Consider the following 19,573-nt stretch of genomic DNA (forward strand, 5'->3'; position numbering starts at 1 on the left):
GTTGTTACTCTCTGCTCCTCACCATGGGGCTTCTCAGGTGCTGTGAGAAAATCACTCCGCTCAAGTAGCAGAAGTAGCAGTGCTTTGCCTTCTGAGAATATAGTTCCCAGTATGTATACGGTTAGAAGATGGCTGTGTCTCATGTGACCTTGTTATTTGTACACGCTGTGACTATACAAATTACAACATGTAAATAGGAAAATGTTGCCGTTATTTTGTCACTTATTGGGAGCAGTAGGCTAGTTGGAGACGGTTACCTCCAGGATCTGTGCTAAGCTAGGCTAGCGGTGGGTGCCTCTGACAGAGTTACGACACGCACGGAGATGAGAAGGGTATGTATGGACTTATCTAACTCTGGGGGATACGATAAATAAGCTAAAGTCCCAATAAGTCGGCGTGTTCCTTTAAGCAGTGCGATTTGTTTTAGCCTCATCACCATAACTACCACTGGACACAGGCAAAGTAGTCCCTGCTAGTTCAGTGTGTGATAATATATTTATCCTTTTAACATAAACCGTACCTTTTCACCATAATCTGCATCCCCAGAAATAATCCAGCAGCTGCTACTAGTTCTCATTTCTTCAAGAGAGAAAGAAGAGGCTTGCCATTTACTTTTTCATTAACCTATTTCATCCTGTTCTATTTCTGGGAGAGTTTTTTGTCATGTCCTAGAATGACTTTCAACAACCTCTCGAGAGCAGGTGTGAACTTGTATTCAGCTTTGGTTTGTTTGGGCAGGTGGAGCCAGATATTTATGCTGCTTTCATGTGCTCCTCAGATGGTCCCATTCCTAGGTTGGGAAGTTCCAACTTCAGTGTGTTCATAAGCTTTAAGTCGTAATGTGGAAAAAAACATGGACACTACAAAGAAGATGTGTTGTATTTTTTTGCTCACGTTAATCGCTGATAAATAACTTTTCTTACTAATTTAGGTCACTCTACATGGACAGTTACAACCTAATACCATAATAATAATTACATGTAAGCAAAAAATGATATGCAATACGTAAATTAATAAAAGGTTTCTTACCATCAACCCAACATTTACTTTCGTTTGCCATGTTACTGCGTAATATGACACCAATTGTTGTTCCAACTTGAGGGGGCATCCACAGAAATTTTCCCAGTCGGCTAGTCATTTTTCCGATTATTACCACACTACATGTATATATCTGGTGGATTATTCTTTTTTTAAAGAAATAGAATGCGTCTTTGACTCCCGCTGAAGGTGTTTCGGGCGATCACAATAGGACATTTTTTTCTGGAGCTAAAAGCTAAATTCCCTGGAGGCTTTAGAAGTTTCCAGATGACCCTGTGATATTGCAGGTTTTTGAGGAGCCTCAGGACAGCGGGAGGCAGAGGAGAGTTCACTGCAGCCTGTGACCCTCCATCAGTCATCCGGGTGGGAGAAAGTGCAGCGTGAAGAAGGAACAGTGCTGAGAGGGAAACCAGCTGAAAACACTCACGCCCTGCAGAGGGTGATGACCCCATGTCCTAACAATACCAAACACACACACACACAGTATCAAACATGCGTGGACACACACAACTCGTAGAGTAACATGTGACCACACAGATGCATACACACACACGTTAATGTGTGTTTATACTGTATATGTAGGACATTGCTATGTGACAACATGTCCTCTAATCGTCCTTTTTGTAACGGTGTGTGTGTGTGTGTGTGTGTTCAGTTATGCAACAATACATAACATAATTATTAACCCTGGCATGAATTAAGACGTGCCAAAACAACATACATTAATTGGAGACATTATTATTTGTTTATCATGCCTGTGTGTGTGTGTGTGTGTGTGTGTGTGTGTGTGTGTTTGTGTGTGTGTGTGTGTGTGTGTGTGTGTGTGTGTGTGTGTGTGTGTGTGTTCACCAGGGTCTCTACATGTTAAATCATCAATATGTACATTTAATATCCGTAACATACAAACTCACTGAACCCTCTGTCATAATAGTAAACATCGTTAGGTATTCATTTTAATGAGGTGTTTATTGTCCCAATATTATTAATTATGTCATTAACAGATCACCAAACAATGTAAATTAATTTATTTACATCTTTATTACAGTGAGTGAGTAACATTTACATTAGCAATGATAGATGATCATTGGAAATTAATTATTACTATCAGTTTAATTCATTCTCACAGTATTTTAAGTGTAAATAAACAAGTAGATGATGGCACAGAATCTTTTTTAATTAGATTGCAGATTCATCAACTCAATCATGGATTGACAGTTCATCATCCACCTCATCAGCATCATCATCCTTCCATTCTCTATCTCAGCTTCCTACTTTTTTTTCTGCTTATCCATCTCCTGTAAACCATAATCTTCCCTTCTTCTTCCTCCTCCTCCCATTCTACGCTCTCCTCAACCTCTTCATCCCTCCACTCCTCTGCCTTCTGCTCCTCTTTATCATTCTCTCACTTATTTCTCTGTCTCCTCTTCTTCTTCGCATGCTTCTCAACTTTCTCCTCATCCACCTCTTCATTTTCATCCTCTGCTTTCTTTTCCTCTCTTACTTCTTCTTCCTGCTTCCTTCTCGCCCTTCTTCTCTTCCTGATCTATCACTTCCTCATCGTCCATTTTAATCCTTTTGCCTTATTTCTTGTTCCTCCTCCTCTTTCGCTCTCCCCATTGTCCTCCTAACTAACTTCTTCTGTTCTCATTGTATATTCCTAACCCTTATCTACCACCTTCCTTCTGAACTATAGTCTTCACCCCCTTTTCTTCTACATTCCATCTTCCTTTCCTCCTTCCCTCCTTTAGTTAAAAGTCCCACTTGTTTTTCTCCACTGCTCCTATTCTGTCTCCTCCTATGGGACTCTCCAAAAGTGTGACAGAGTAACCGCTCCTTCTTCCTCCTCCTTGCCTTCTCCCCTGCTGCACTGTTAATCCCATCAAAGACTGTGTCTTCTCCTGTCTTCTCTCCTCTTTGACACTGCGCAGAAGTTTCTCCCCTCTGCTCCTCCTTTTGACTTTATATGTTGACAGTTTGCAAAGATACCTCCCCTCCCCTCTTACTCTCCCCTCCTCTTCTGCCTCCTCTGATGGAACCTGAATCCATCAAACATGACAGGGTGTAAAAAATCCTCTCGTCACCTCTCCTCTCTGTCGATTTTTTGTTCTTCCCTTCGTCTTTACCCCTTTTCCTCCACCTCTCATTCCGTCCTTCGTCCTCTCCCTGTCGTCTCCCATCACTTCTGTTGAACTAGGGACTCTAACTCTGTCAAAGCATGACAACGTGTGAAAGCCCACATACACACTCACACACACACACACACACACACACACACACAAACAAACATATACACACACACACACATGCTACCTCTTGTCAGCACATATTGACCTATGTGTCATCCAGATAAAGAGACAAACTTCTGAAATGAAAAAAGCTTAAAATAAATATTCAATTTTATTAATATATCATTATTTAATCAAAAATGTGTCAGTACATTTCGTTGTGTTCAAATGCAAAATGAGCACCATGCTGTAAAAGTTAAACCTTTTAAAACACTCATAATTTAAAGGCATCAAACTAAATTTTAAGTTAGACGACTTAACTTAATCTCCAAACTTTTGCCTGATTTTGTACATTGTTACAATTTTACATATTCATGTCTGTTCATTTACACTAAATCTGTACATTGTACCTAAATAGGCTTGACTCTCGAAGGCAGGTTGCTAGGCGTGATAATCGTTTAGACATGGAAATAATGGCGACTATTTCATTTTTTTAACTTGGTAGTACAGATGAAAGACGCCAGACGTAGTTCAGTAAAGAATTAAAAATGAGAATTTCAAACCCTGGCTGTTTTCTTACCTCTATACACCTGGCCAATGAGTGCATGAAGTGGTTGTCAATGTTGGATTGTTGGTTTTGAAATGTTATGGAAATGACCGGACACTGAACCCCAAATTCCAGCATTGGAAAGGTGTGGAGACAGTGGGTTTCATCCGACAAGTAGTTCTGATCGAGTATACCAGCTGCTTCATCATTGACTGCAATCTAATTGTTACAGTGTTTGCTGTACTGCTAGCAGCTACTTTCAAACCAGAATATCTGATATGACAAAAACAATTTAGGGTCCTCATGTAGAAAGGGTACAGGGAGTGGTGGTAGTTGATGTATTTCAAATGCTGCTACATGGCTTGCTTTGTTTGACACATGCCTAGAAAGACACATAACATGCCTCCATCATGTAGGCCTACTATAACTGTCTTCAAACTGGAAGAAATAATTCTATCTGGAGAATAAAAAATAAATAAATAAAGACAAATGATTTAGGGATTTGAATCAGGATGAGGACCAGCAGCATGTTGGGATCTCTAACCAAAATACAAAGGTGTTCATTGAGGAGGAATGGACTAGACAACTAATGGAAAGTAGATCTTAAATAATAATAAATAATAATGATTGAAAGAGTATCAACCTACAAATACTTGGGCTTTCTTCTAGAAAACAATCTGTCTTTTAAACAACATATCGAGTGTCTTAGGAAAAAACTTCTTTTTTTTACCGAAACAAATGCTGTTTTTCCTTTGGTGTAAGAAAGAAATTAATTCAAGCAATGTTTTTATCAGCACTTGGTTACAGTGATATTTTATATATGCATGCAAATTCATCATCGCTGAAAATGTTAGATTCCGTGTACCATGCTGCGTTACGTTTTGTCTCTGACTCGGGTTTATGCACACATCATTGCAAGTTGTATGAGAGAGTGGGTTTATACAACCGTAGAATGGAGCACTGGTATATTTTTCTTTATAAGGACGTGTTGCACAAGCTGCCTTCTTATTTATGTTCTCTGCTGATGCCCAAAGCTATCGGTAGCTGCACGGTCACACGCAACGTAATATCATGACTTTGCGTAAACATACACGCCATTTTCTAAAGCCAAGTGGTGCGTGTTATCTGTATGAATTTTGAGCGCCGTATCCAGCGGACGGGTTGGGTTTAGGAAAAGAAGAACTGGTTGGGTTTAGGAAAAGAAGAACGGGGTTGGGTTTAGGAAAAGAAGAAAGCGACGGTTGAGTTTAGGAAACGTGACACGCGGGACATGAAGGAAACGTGACATGCAGGACACGATCCCCGGTCTCCTGGGTGAAAGTCCTGTGTTTGACCCATCCACCACCCTGACTAACCTCCCTACGCGGATTTTCGCCATTTCATACTACTCGCTACAGCGTAAAATCACACGCAATCTCAAGGTAATGTAAGTCAATGGAGGCCAAACGGCGTTGATAAACACGCTAAAAAGCGAGTATGCGTCTTCATAACATGCCAAAATGGCATACGAATTGACGTGTCATACATACGCCACTTCATGAGATCAGTCTGTCACACGGACAAATGACGTACGTCATTCCTCGTGTTTTGGTGAAAGTGCTTTTAAAGTTTTTGCTCCGTCATCTTGGTGTGAGCTACAAAGTCACCTTAATCTAGATTATTTTATTAGCATGGAAGATTTAAAAAAAAAATAAGATAAAGGACTTCCTGACCACTGAATGCACATGTCCTGTTACAGACTTCTGATTTCCTTAGGGTTTAATGTAATTTGTCTGTTTTGTATTAAGTCTGTTGTTTGCTGTTTGTTACTGTATTTTGAAACTTTGGCCTGGACTCCCTTGTAAAAGAGATTCTGAATCTCAATGGGACTATTTCCTGGTTAAATTAAGGTTAAATAAAATTAAAAAAAATAAAGATCATAATCCTCTTGCGAGGCTTGGTGGCAGGCAAAGTAGATTATGAGAGGTGCTCTTAAATTTAAAACGGACTAACGGCACTATGTGGAGAAAGATGGTACCATTTGGCCCCACATGGACTCATCAGCAGTATTAATTTGACAGCTATGTTGTCAAGTTGCTCTGGCAGGTCACTGAAGCTCATTTGAATCAAAACTATATCAGGAAAGAAGGAATTAGGGAGAGTGAATACAAATTGGAGGTTTTAATACCGAGAAGCAGAGACAAAGAGGATAAAATGACAGAAGGTAGATCAAAAGGAAAATAAAGATTAAGAAAGAAGGAGAAGGGGTTAGAAACTGTTATGTAACAAAGAGGCAGCTATTTGGGGATAGGGCAGAGATTGAGTCCTGCTTATATTGTTTTGTGCTGCCTATTTAAAGATACAGTACACACATTTATTAGGAGTAAAAATAGAGAAAAAATGCCCGATTTGAAAATAAATGTTATGACTGAATTCCCAGTGTATTCAGACATTTAAGAAATATTTCTTTGTATGTGATTTGGCTGTAAGGCACATGCAGTTTTTTTTTATTTAATTGAATTGAGCTTCAAGGAGCAGAGAGGACACCAGAGGGAGAAAAAATCTAAATGATAAATGGTGCAGACAGCAGCTTTGACAGGAAGCAGCATCTTACCCTGCAACTTTTAACCTCTGCCAGGTCCATTTACACACACACACACACACACACACACACGCACGCACGCACACACACACACACACACACACACACACACGCACACACACACACACACACACACACAGGGAGGGTAGCTAACAAGAATACTGCCTGCTCATGTTCATCCCACGTGAGGTTCAGTAGGCTGTTAATTGAGTTCATTAAATCACGTTACGTGGGTGTGTGTGTGTGTGTGTGTGTGTGTGTGTGTGTGTGTGTGTGTGTGTGTGTGTGCGCAACCATGAAGGGCATTTGAGAGATAGTTCTCATTGTGCATTTTAAGAGAAAATGTTATCTTAATCTGTATGGATTTTCAGATCAATTTTCATTAACAAATAATTCAACACATTTGATGAACTTTCATGGTTTGGTTGATTTGAGACCAAAAATGACAGTCAAGTTTTCTCTCAAACCACTTGAATTACAATATTCTGAAAGATTATTATGGAACATTTGCCCAACGCCACCAAAAATAAAGTGCCTACCACAGCTTTAAGCATAAGCCAAAATATACAATTCCTCTCTTTTGGGTATGGACATTTTCTTAAAGGAAAGGACATTTGATTTACAGAGCAAAACATGCCATTTCATTTCATTTGGACTTTAAGTGAAATTGTATCTGGACATAAACAATGTCACCCCTGACTCAGGTTTTGTTTGTGCCTGGGAGGCTTTGGTGTCTGTTCTTCTTGCCTTCAGCTCGTGTGCTTTATGAACATGCAGGGAGCCACAATGCCAAACGGTGCTTCTTGATTATGATGGAGTAAAAGTTTGACAAAAGTGCTCCTGGCAGAAATGTGCATGCATGTGTGTGCGATTGAACTATAAGCTCCATGCTGTAACTCAACTGAGGGGAACAAATGATCAATGAGCTCTGATGCATTCCCACAATGTACTGCAATATAATGGAAGGCAATAGCATGGATAACCGTTCCCAAATGGAAATTTTGATAATGGCCTTTCTCTCTCTTTCCCTTTCTTTCCCTTTCCTTCCCTTTCTTTGTATCTCTCTCTCTCTCTCTCTCTCTCTCTCTCTCTCTCTCTCTCTCTCTCTCTCTCTCTCTCTCTCTCTATCTCTCTTTGATCCTAGCAGTGAGCTCAGGCTCTACTATGAATCTCAATTACTGACACACACCATAAGTTAAAGGGGAAAAGAAGAAAAGGGAAAAGAGAGGGGGGTTGTGTGTGAGAAACAGAGAGACAGAGATAATGAGATGCTAGAGGAACTGGAAGTATATTTTCATTTAGTAATGCAACCGTAACTATTAAACAGTGTAAACCAAATAGTAATTGAAACCACAGGCACATAGATATTCATGTAACACAAAGGTGGATAATAATGGGCCGAAATTGAGAATCGCTGATTTGAATTGTTCAGTTTACGTCAAAGAGTTTTCATACTAGTAAGGGAAGCTGTTAAAAGCTACCAATTCAATCAGTGACAATGATGATTCAGTCAGTTCAGTTTGAAGTTTCAGTGTTTTGTCCGTACATGTAAATTTTTCTGATGGCGAAGATGTTGCAAAAAAAAATTACCTGGTGTCTGAGATGCTAATGGTTTTGTTGATTGAATAAAGAAAGAGCCCTTTTCATATCGCCACTGTACTCCAGAGTTTTAAAGAGTTACAGTGCCAAGATACATTACATTAATTGTCATAATCAGGGCTGCTGTAAGCGTCAACATTTTTAATACAAATGTCTCAGGTGACACTAGTCCGACTTTGTTAAAACTTGAAGAGATTACACATTACCAGTATTTGGAATGTCTCTTGTTGGGTATTACACCATTTTCTTCTATAACTACTTTTTCTGGCTGGAAACCTTGTAGGCCTAGGCTTTATTTGCTCTGGCTGTCTAATCATTCCCCAATATTTGAAACATTATCAACATGGAGTGTTTTATATGTTTTAACTTTCTAACTATTTATTTGTTGGTTATAATCTATGACTCCCTGGAAAGCAGTATCGATACTAAGTGGATTATCCGCTGGTGAAATAAAAAAAAGAAAATGCTGTTTTAACTCTGCCATTGGTTGTTGTCTTGTGGTGTTTTCAGAGGAACAGCTGAAGGAAGAGAGGGAGGAAGAAGAGGCGCTGACGGGAAAAGATGAAGAGGAGCAGCGCATTGCTGATATGGGCCGTCCCATGCTGGGAGACCATGTCAAACTGGAGATCATCATAGAGGAATCATATGAGTTCAAGGTAAGGCAGGGAGTGCGTTTGTGTGTGTATGTGGTCAAATAAATGAAAGTTACATGTCTGATTTGAAGATTATCAATCTGGCAGAGATGGCAGGAGCACATGTTTTAATGTGCAGTCTGATTCACTTTAAATACAAAAAAGACAGCAAAAAACCCTAATGTAAGAGGACAGTGCACTGGCTCCAGTGTTTCCAATGTTTTCTATTAACTGCCACCAAAGCAAACGACCTCACACATGAATCTGAAATGTGACCAATTCACGACTGGCACTCCATCCAGTTTCTGTTTTGATAAGTGATCCAAAAAATAACAGGTCTTACACACAACCTTAAGGTGTTTTAAGTATTTTATTAGCTAAAATCAATGTCGTCATTCATAAAAATGTCCTCATTGGTGTGAAATTATCTCTGCCAATGATATGACTTATCCTCGTAAGCGAAGAATTTCTTATCTGTATTTACATTGGATGGGCAAGTCCAAGGAGGCTTCCATGTCGTTCCACCATATTGAAAAACTATAATCGCTGAGAAGGACATAAAGCACTAGCCTACCTTTCTAGCTAACGCGTTTTCATTCAGAGCCAGCGTCACATGACTGAAACCAGCTGAAACGGAGAAGGAGATCATTGAGAGGCGCTTGTCACCGCCCCGGCAAATTTGAAAGCCTGCACTCCACTTTAGTTCATAATGGAGGATTATACTTATGCCGAGCCACAGGAGAAGGAATCCTCATCGCCAAAAAAGCAAAAATGTCTTGGTACATAACGGCTTCTGTAGTTGCAACACGCATTTGAAAAAGTGAGGCGCTAGAGAGCACTATTCGTTTGATTGCAAAATACAATTTCACCGCTAGATGGGAGAAATTCCTACACAATGTACCTTTAAACAATCATTAGTGGGGATAAAAACACTGAAACATCGCTACAAGGACATTCAACAACTGACACATACTGTAGTAAAACTGGTTTTAATTGCAGTGGTCACAACACTATTTATCATATGTTACTGATTATATATATGGTATGTATATGTTACTGTAATAAAAGACACAGACACACACACACACATATGCACACAAAAACAACACAAAATCACCTCCCTCACATATTACCCTCACAAACAGTTCCAATACAGCTACAGGAAATAATTGTGTGGTCATTCCAGCCCCTCCTGACCCAGAAAACGACCATATGGGTCGATTATGCAAGCAGCTCATAATAACCAACAATAACGTTTCTTGTTAGGCGGCGACCTCTCGTGGCTGTAGTAATTATCGCGAAAACAAACGAGGAAGTGAGGTGACAAACTATAAGAGCGCCAAATTCCGCGTAAGTAAACAGCTAGGTGTGGTGGATAGGTTAACAGTAAACAAACTTTCACTCAGGAGACTGGGATTTGTCTCCCATGTGAAATGTAAAGGGAACTGTCATTTTGAAATTAAGAGTTTTACCTAGAGTAAACGTCATGTTACGTTGTCATTATAGCTATATATAGCTTTACGTGACTCATTTTCAGCCAATCCCTGATGTTTTACTACCCGTAATAAAGTATTTTTGTTGCCGTTACATTAAAGGGGAACTATGCAGTTTTTTTTAGCTTAATTTACCTTAACTGAACAGCTTCTGAGTCAATGGAATGGTTATATGACTTTTTTTCGAGTTGAATGGTGGTCGTCTCGCTTCCCCCTAGTGCCTGTGAGCGGAAAAACCACCCTTGCAACTTTCGGCCCGCGAGCCACCGGCCTTAGCATCAGGAAGTATCGCGATATCTGGTCTCGCGATGTAACTAATTGCTTCACGGCACTGCACACATACGCCCATTCAGGAACCGGCTAACAAGGTAGCGATGGAGTTTCTCCCACTATTGTTATGGCTGAGGCGGCAAAAAAAGAAGCAGAAAGCTAGGAGAGCATTGTCAGAGGAACAGATAAAGAGGAAATGGCAGACTGACCGAGCGAGGAGTCAGACACGAGTAAACATAGGAGCTGCCAAATATCTATTCCGAAGCTGTAGGGGGATCTCTATAAAGAAACCTGCGAGCAAAAAGTGAGAAAACAGCGAAGAAAAGGCCAAAACTGCATAGCGCCCCTTTAAATAGAATGGTCTAATGTTTACGATCTCATAATTAAACCGCCACCGTACGGCAGTAAATAGAACGATCATATGTGTTGTTTTTGGAAGTCTTTGGAAATGGACATATAATGTTGTTTAGGCATGAGGATGTGTTGCAGCATCATTGTGTGTGCATCCTTTCCTTGCTCTCCCTCTCCCACGCAGACTCTTAAGACAAGCGTGGATGCGTGGATGTAATTACCATCCAAGTTTTGTGTGTGTGTGTGTGTGTGTGTGTAATAATGCATATTCCTTGCTGCCGCTCCAACAACCAGTAATAGCTTGCCACTTGACAGGATGCTAAACTTTGTCAAGTAGTTTTGTACTGGAGCATGGAACCGGATCCTATAGTTATCTGAAGTACTTCCTATTGGCAGATGGTGGAGCACAACAGCGCGAGAGTGTCTGACATAACAGATCGAAGGAGAAAAAAGAAAAGCTGCATCAATGGAAAGTTTACTTGGAAGTTGAAAGTTTCCTTTCAAATCTAAGTGAATTTCATTCAAACAATATAATTACTAAAGAATGAAAAGTATCAACAACAAATAAATCAGACAAATATAAAACTGATGACCATTTGAACAAGGTACGCTTGTGTTTTAGTGACAGCAATTGTCAATGTTAATAATATGAGCGTGAAAGAGAGATTTATCATTATCAATTTTGGGTCAGCATCAAGTAGAGTGTCATTTGTTGCCATCAGCTGGATCATCACTGCGGTTTATAGCGCCACTACTGATGACAGAAACTTCTGATATCTTCATTTACCCACTGTAAGAGTTTCACGTGTGTCCACTTCTGTGGAGTCCCATGCACAAAGATACATAACCACATATGTGATCCACAACAGTCCAGCTGAGTCAAAAGCAACGATCTGAGGGAGGAAATGAGAATGGAAGCAAGGGAGGTAAAAATATCAGCGTTACGCAGAATGAGAAAGAAGGTATTACGAAAACCTAGCCGGGTATGGTTAAATAAACACTTCACATACAACAGGCGAAGTTGTGTGTGTCCACAGCAGCAGCGAGGCACTATTGACACCCCTAAGCTGCATTCAACACAATTAGTATCCCAGTTTCCCTCTGAAGTGTAGAGAAAGGTAAAGAGCAATCCCCACTGCTCCGCTAATTAGTGTGTGTGTGTGTGTGTGTGTGTGTGTGTGTGTGTGTGTGTGTGTGTGTGTGTGTGTGTGTGTGTGTGTGTTTGTGTGTGTTTGTGTGTTATCTCAATATGCCACAGTGTCCTCCTTTTGAAGAAAACAACAAAGAAATATAAAGACTAGGAAGGAAAGAAACAAGGGAGGAAGGACAGAGCGAAGGGTTAGGGTTAGTGAAGAAAGAAAGAAAGAAAGAAAGGGAGTGTGCAAAAGCAAAGAAATCTACAGCAGATAGGCAAAATTGTTTTGCATATATATTGTAAAGTCCTATGTAAAGATGTGTGAAACATTAAATGATTGATGAAATGAATGCGTTCTTTACCTCTAAACGTAGTCCCACGAGAAGTCTGTTGTTGCATAGGCCTACTCGTGCTGTGCAGCCAAACGTTCAAATCCACGGAACTTTATTTCCAATTCTGTTGAAGATGCCAGGGTTTCTATGTTTGGCTGAATTGAATTGATGCCAGAATTTTCCATTTGATGGAATGGTGCAGCCATTAAAAACGTGGATTCTTTGAATATTTAAACCTGATATTGGATGCACATTATATAGCTTTAAGGAGTTGGACCAAGCTGAGTATATATATTTGACACTGAGTGGAATAAGATTTATTTATTTTCATCCTTAAAGTCACTTTAGTTTGTGAAGGGGTTTAGTATTTTTGAATATCAATATCAAAGGAATGCAACCAAAACAGCAGGTAAAGATAAACACTGTCTGTCTCTCCTGTCACCAGAAAATCTGAAAATGTTTGCATTTGCTCTGAAAGGACAGTGCCAGATTGCCATTTTATGGCGTAAAGCAGTCTAACAAATGGCTAACTTTTGCAAATTAGTGATTTATGAAATTATGTTGCATCGTGAACAGGCCGGTGTCGCACCATCTAACCATTATTATTTCTCTGTCCTTCTGTCAGAACACAGTGGACAAGCTGATAAAGAAGACCAACCTGGCTCTGCTGGTAGGAACCAACAGCTGGAGAGACCAGTTCATAGAAGCCATCACTGTGAGCGCAGGTAAGGCCATGGGTGTGTGTGTGTGTGTGTGTGTGTGTGTGTGTGTGTGTGTGTGTGTGTGTGTCTGTTTATCAATTTGATAGTTCATGCACTAAACTCTCATTAAACTTCTAATTTAACTGGGGTCATCTGAGGTGGTTTGAAGAAGCAGATGTGTGTGTGTGTGTGTGTGTGTGTGTGTGTGTGTGTGTGTGTGTGTGTGTGTGTGTGTGTGTGTGTGTGTGTGTGTGTGTGTGTGTGTGTGTGTGTGTGTGAGAGCGTGGGATATAAATTCTTCTTAGCATGAACAGCTGCAGTTTTATAGTATGTTTAGCTCTATGTGGTCCATTGCTGTGTGTGTTCTAAGGGTCAATATATCCAAAACTGTCAAAAATCTCATGTTGGGTGTGTGTACATGTGTGGTTTGGTACTTTAATGAAGCAGATTACATCAAATAATGGCAGACTGTGTATAAATAAAAAGTAAATAAAATGGGGTGATTTCATGGTTCCATGGAGTCAAATGTGTGCGTGTGTCTGTTTATGATTTCTAGTGGTTACTGGAAAGTTGACTGGCCTGGTTTGATGGTTTGGACAGACAAACACTGACCAGATGGGAGATTATGTTGAGAGCAATTGTGGGAGTGATTGTATGTGTTTCAGCCTCCACAATGACAGAAGAACAAGAAGTGAGTGTATGTGTTGCATATGTGGGACAAATAGGAGTAAAGAAAGAGAAGAATAGTCAACACTTACAGTATATACTGTCACCTTCAAGATCTGTTATAAGCCACGAGGATGGTAATGTTCCATGAAGAGGGAGAAAGAGAGCATACATGTGAACAGGGAGGGATAAGGAAACAAGAGACCATATATAATGCAGAGATCGACGGAGACAGAGAGAGATTGCATGCAGTGAGAAATAGCCACTGAGAAGCATGCACACAGTGGGAAAAAGAGAATGCATGCATAAAGCGAAATATAATGCATGGAATAAAAGAATGCATGTACAAAGACAAAGTAGGATAAAGGGAACAAGAGATAGGAAGAATTTATGCAACAATTGAGCTGGTGAAAGAGATAAAAAGAGGAAGCATATTTTTTCTGTTTCACTGCAGAATCTTCACAGTTCATTGGTTAGTAGTGGTAACTTGCCCTCTGGAGGCAGGACAGCATTACCGCAGCTCATCAATGGAAAAAATTAAGGATAAACGGAGAAAGAAATTCTTAGTAGAAAGTTTTCACTGCCATGATGTTGCTGCTTCAAAATTCCCCTCTCAGTCAAACAGTGATGAGCTGTATTTATTGTCAATCTCATTCCTTCGGGATTTACTGTACTGTTCATGCAGAAACTCCAGGAAGTTACTTCTCCCAATTGAGAAATAGTCCAATATATAACCTCTCCTCCCTTGTTTTTACACTTACAGATAAACCCATCTATAATTTCCCCTCCCTCCATGGCGTGTCCGTGAATGATCCGTGGTCTGGCCGTAGCTGGAATAAAAAAAACTGTGACGACGTAGTGAGCTCAGGGCCTACTGGAAATGCCCTTATGCGCCTTGTGTGGAAAACCAGTTGCAATGGTTTATCTATCCACCAGGGGGAGCAGTGATTATGGACACTAAGGCTTTTACTGGTCTAAAATCAACTCAACTATTCTACTGTATGAGGGAGTGTGCCTCCTACACAGAGCATAGGTTTATCATATCATGATCAGACGGTTGTGAAAATATTATGCTGAAGCATAATGTAAAACTCTGATAGACTACAAATGTTTTTATGCTTTTAATGAAGTAGCAAGACGGCTGTAGGAAACACGTAGTACTACTACTACTACCCTACTGATTATATCCATCTATTCTGTCCATGAAAGTTGTCTTATTCAAAAGAACTGTAGGTGTCTGTAGCCTACAGATTCAACAAACAAGATTCAACATGTTAATTAGAGAGCTTTAGAGCTGCTGTTGGGTGGCTTTTGTTACCTTTGACAGAGATAGGTTAGCTTTTTCCCCTTTTCCTGCTTTATGCTAAGCTAACTGTCTGCTGGCTGTAGCCTTACAATGGCCCTCATTTATGAAACGTGCGTACGACCTAAAACAGGCGTAGGACGGGCGTACGCCGATTCCTATGCAAAGCAAGGCATTTATCAATTTGAACGTGAGCGTAGGCTGCGATAAAATCTCATGTCTGGTCTGAACTCGTGTACGCAAGTTTTCGAGTCAGTGTGGACTTGCGGTGCAGCATATAATCAGTTTAATAGGAGAAGGAGAAGTCATCAGTTGATCACCGATCTGGCTCTTATAGAGGACCAGGAAAACAGGGTGCCATAAATGTAGTGATGGAGCCAGTTGACCCGATGCCCAGAGAGCAGTGTCCATGACACGCACTCAGCCTCAGAGCTGTTGCCTGGCTCATTGTCTCACTGGCTTTTGACTAAAATAAAAGACACTGCATAAACTCCTCTACTGTGTGTTTATTTAAATATACGTAAACCATGTAGGCCTAAGAGATTGCAATATAAGCCTGTATATTACTATTAGGACAATAGCATACATATGTCAAGGATGTACATTAAATAAACTTCAGCTGGAGTCTGATTTACTACGGCAACACTGTTCATTGCATCAGTGATCTCTTTTCATTCCACATTCTTTCTACAGCCTTTAATACCAATTTTCAGGCTGACAAATAGTACACACGTTAGTGCAAATGAACCTGAGATATCAGGGTTTCATTCTCCACCTCTGAAAAGTGCTGCTTCTTAGCCAGATTACGTCTCACCATGTCGTAAATTGTAGGGGCGAGGCCTCAGAACCGAGAATATATTGGGGCGTGATATTTAAATTACGATTGTTTCCAGCCGCTGCATTTATCAATGTACGACCATCCTTACGCTCTGATTGGTGTGATACGACGTTTCATGAATCACGCATGAAGCCTGTCGTAAGATGATAAGCGTTCATATCTGTGCTGGTTTCTACGATAGGTTGATAAATGAGGGTCAATGTATTTACCAGACAGATATGAAAGTAGCATTGGTCTTCTCATATAACTATGTTGTGTAATTTAATTCAATTCAATTTTATTTATAGTGTCAAACGATACCAGACATTATATCAGGACACTGATGGAGTAGTTCTAGACCACATTCTATAACTTACATAGACTCAACAATTCCCCCAGAGCATGCATTTGGTGCAAGCGTGTGAGGAAAAACTTCCCTTTAACAGGCAGAAACATCAAACAGAACCTGGCTCTAGGTGGGCTGCCATCCGCGGCCATCCAATTGAGTTTTACACCACACTTTGTGTACATTATATACTTTTAGTTTAGTTTAGTTTGAACGTGGACAGTTGCATTGTTAACTTTTTTATCATTATTATTCCAGTAGTTAAGATATTATGTCATTATCATTGACGATAGTATACATTTTAATATAGGTTTGTATCATACCCCCTTGCATCTGATTATTTTAATTCCTATCTGCTGTGTTGCACATGGGACAGCTGGTAGGTGTATCAGCCCCAAGAGAGTTGACACAGATTAATGATTATATGGAGTAGTTCACTTTTTTGACATACTGACATTTGGTGTTTATTTCATATTAAAATAGTGCAGATAATCGCTTTGAATGCATAGTTGGACAAAAAAATCACTCAATTCGCTGCTGCTGATGTCCTTGAAACTTTGGATTACTTTTAGAGCATAGTTTGTCTATAGCTTGCTCAATTTAGTAACATAAATAACTTTATCCTGTGTATATGTGTCTGGATGTGTGTTTGTTTGTTTGGGCTTTAGTTAGCCTGTCAGCCAGCCTTTGTTGGCGATCTGATGCCATTAATGAAAAGGCCTGTCTTCCTTCTCTTATCTTGGATTAGCTTGTTGTGTGTGTGTGTGTGTGTGTGTGTGTGTGTGTGTGTGTGTGTGTGTGTGTGTGTGTGTGTGTGTGTGTGTGTGTGTCTTTCGTGGAAACTGCTAGAGTTGAAAGTGTTTGAGATTAAGAGCTGATTGGATGCTGACAGATCAAACTGGCAGCTGATTGGATAGACAGACATCCAGCTGTGATCTTTGTTTATTGAGAACAGGAATGAGAGCATGTACTGTAAAGAGTAGAACACAATAAGATTTTTTTTAAAGATGAGAATGATCCAGGTCATGCTAAGAAAATAGGAACAAAATATATAGTTTACTATGAAAATTAGTATATAGTAATAGTACCTAGTGTGTAGTATGGATATGCAGTACGCAATTGGGTCTTAACAACTAAGACAACATGTAGAGATAGAAGTTTGGTAGGAGGCACAGGGAGCTGGGATCAGTTCATTACATTTGTGATCATTACCACTAGTTCCCATTGTCTGGGTTTTATGACATTGCAACAAGACTCATTCACAACCCTGGAGTGTTTCCTCTTTTAGCTCAATTATTGTGTTAAAGTTAGGACAACAGCAACTTGTGCCACTAAATAACCTCATTGCAAAGTCTGAAAACTAAGGCTCAATTATTTTCTCAATTGAGTTATACTGTGCTGTTGTTTTTTAACTAATCACAGTTAAAACAAGCTACAATATACTAATGTTTGATACTGTGTAATGCTCATATTGAGATGTTTCTTCATGTCTTTTTACAGTTATATACACCAAACAAGTCATATTGTACTAAGTAAGGATTGTGGTCAGATTGCAGACTAAGCCTTATTGAGTGCACAGTCCAATAAATGTAACTCACCATGACTTATGTCATCTTATCTTTGCTGATTAAACTGTAATCAGCAAAGATAAAGGTGCATTAAATAGCTTTAGGTGGCTTTATCCTTCACTATTGTCCTGACCCTATCACATTCTTTTTCACTTCCTTTTCTCTATAGATAGATAGATAGATAGATACTGTATTTGTCATTCTCACAACACGGGAGGATGAGGAGAACGAAATAAGAACTCAGGTCTCGGTGCCGTGATTAATAATTACATTTCACTTTACTCCATTTACTGACTCTCTTTCCATTTCTCCCACACTCTTCCACCATCGCTCAATTAATTACTAAACATAGGAGGAAGGTTAAAGATGGAGGCACAAGGAGGAAAAGAAATGCTCTAACATAAGAGGTAAAGGTTGAAGGCAGAGGAGAAGAAGAGACAAAGGGTGAAGATAAGAGACCAGACGATCAACGTCATTTTATGGTTTGATAACAAAACATCCCAAACAGTAACTTAATTTACTGAAAGAAAGGAAGAAAAAAACAATGGAAAAAGAGCACAAAGAAAGAAAAAGGGAGAAAATAAGAATGGAGCAAAAAGAAAAAAAGAGTATAAAAAGTATCTAGAAGGTGGGAAAAGAAAAAGGACAATTAATCTCTACACAAAATAAAACGAAAAACTAATAATCAGCAGACACCTGATATAGGAGAGTTTATGCTGTTATTGTGACTATGCCATGTGGACACAAACATTTTACAAACTGAGCACACATATACAGTAGCCACTCACACACACACTTGCACAGTAGGCCCAAATGGAGACGTTGTAACTTGGCGGCTCATCCCTTCAAACACACACTGCTGGTTCAAGGGTTTGAACAAGTCCAGAGTGGCTTTCACTGATACAGTGGTGGATTTAATACAAACTGATAAGCTAGCTTTGTCTAATCTCCTCTCTCTGTCTGGCACTATTTCTCTATCTCTCTCCCTCTAGCATCCTGTCTTACTCTCTCTTATCGCCTCTCAAACGTATTAGATTTAAATCAAGATTAAAATCTTTTTACTGGAGCCTCAAATATTTCTTCTTCTTGACCGAAGACATTTAGAATTCCCCATTGTCACTCTCATCCTTCCTCTCTGTCTGAAGTGTCATTTTAAGATCTTGATGTGTAGAAGCCCTCCAGAAATCATTTTGTCCTCATAATATGGCAAAAAAAATAATCTCCTAGTTGCTTATCAGTTTATCAGTTCAATTAGGGGAAGATTGCAGATTTGGAACAGCTTTTCTGCTAAGATGGCAGCCATGAAAATGCATTTAAAATCTGCCAAGACTTAACCTTTAGGTCATCACATCATAACAACCATTTGGCACTTACACTGCACATATGTACACACCCACATGCACACAAAATGAGACTGTGACATTCACCTCAAAGCAAGAAACCTGCATTTAGCCAGCCATTAAAGCACTCTGAAATGTCAGTGTGTGTGTGTGTGTGTGTGTGTGTGTGTGTGTGTGTGTGTGTGTGTGTGTGTGTGTGTGTGTATACACTGACCTCTTTTCCCTTGTTCCCCTTCTTTTTGTGTTTGCTGAGGGGGTAATGGAAAGTTTCCCCCAGATAAGCTAACATAGAGAGACAGGGAGGGACTATGTGTGTTTGTCAATGTGCTGTTGTGCATTTACAGTATGTGACAAGCCGGCCAAGTTGCCATTTGGTGAGCAGCTTGGTAGTTTTCAGTATGTTGACATTCACATGTTATTCTTTAAGAGCATGACATTTCTGTTTTTTTTGTATGCAGTGTTTCCTCATATATGTACCTTAAAGAAACACTGCAGAAGTTATTATTACGATTTGGCGCCCCTATAGTTTCAATTCTGTTGTAAATATGGACAACTGTGCAAGTGCATTTGTTATGATTACATTACTTCTGATCAAAAACCAACGAGTCAACAACTTTGCTAACACAATC

The 19,573-nt window shown here is 39.7% G+C and overlaps 1 protein-coding gene across 2 annotated transcripts in view; it reads left to right on the plus strand.

Moving 5' to 3' along the window:
- The window catches only part of slc8a1b (solute carrier family 8 member 1b), a 141,706-nt gene that overhangs the window by 104,509 nt on the left and 17,624 nt on the right, over window positions 1-19,573 (plus strand). For both annotated transcript variants that reach the window (XM_031315980.2, XM_031315981.2), the window contains exons 6-7: window positions 8,501-8,646; window positions 12,829-12,928. In XM_031315980.2, the coding sequence (XP_031171840.1) occupies window positions 8,501-8,646; window positions 12,829-12,928 (246 nt within the window). The remainder of the gene's footprint in view (window positions 1-8,500; window positions 8,647-12,828; window positions 12,929-19,573) is intronic.

The sequence above is a fragment of the Sander lucioperca genome, chromosome 15 (assembly GCF_008315115.2).
Source record: "Sander lucioperca isolate FBNREF2018 chromosome 15, SLUC_FBN_1.2, whole genome shotgun sequence".
NCBI classification, from domain to species: domain Eukaryota; kingdom Metazoa; phylum Chordata; class Actinopteri; order Perciformes; family Percidae; genus Sander; species Sander lucioperca.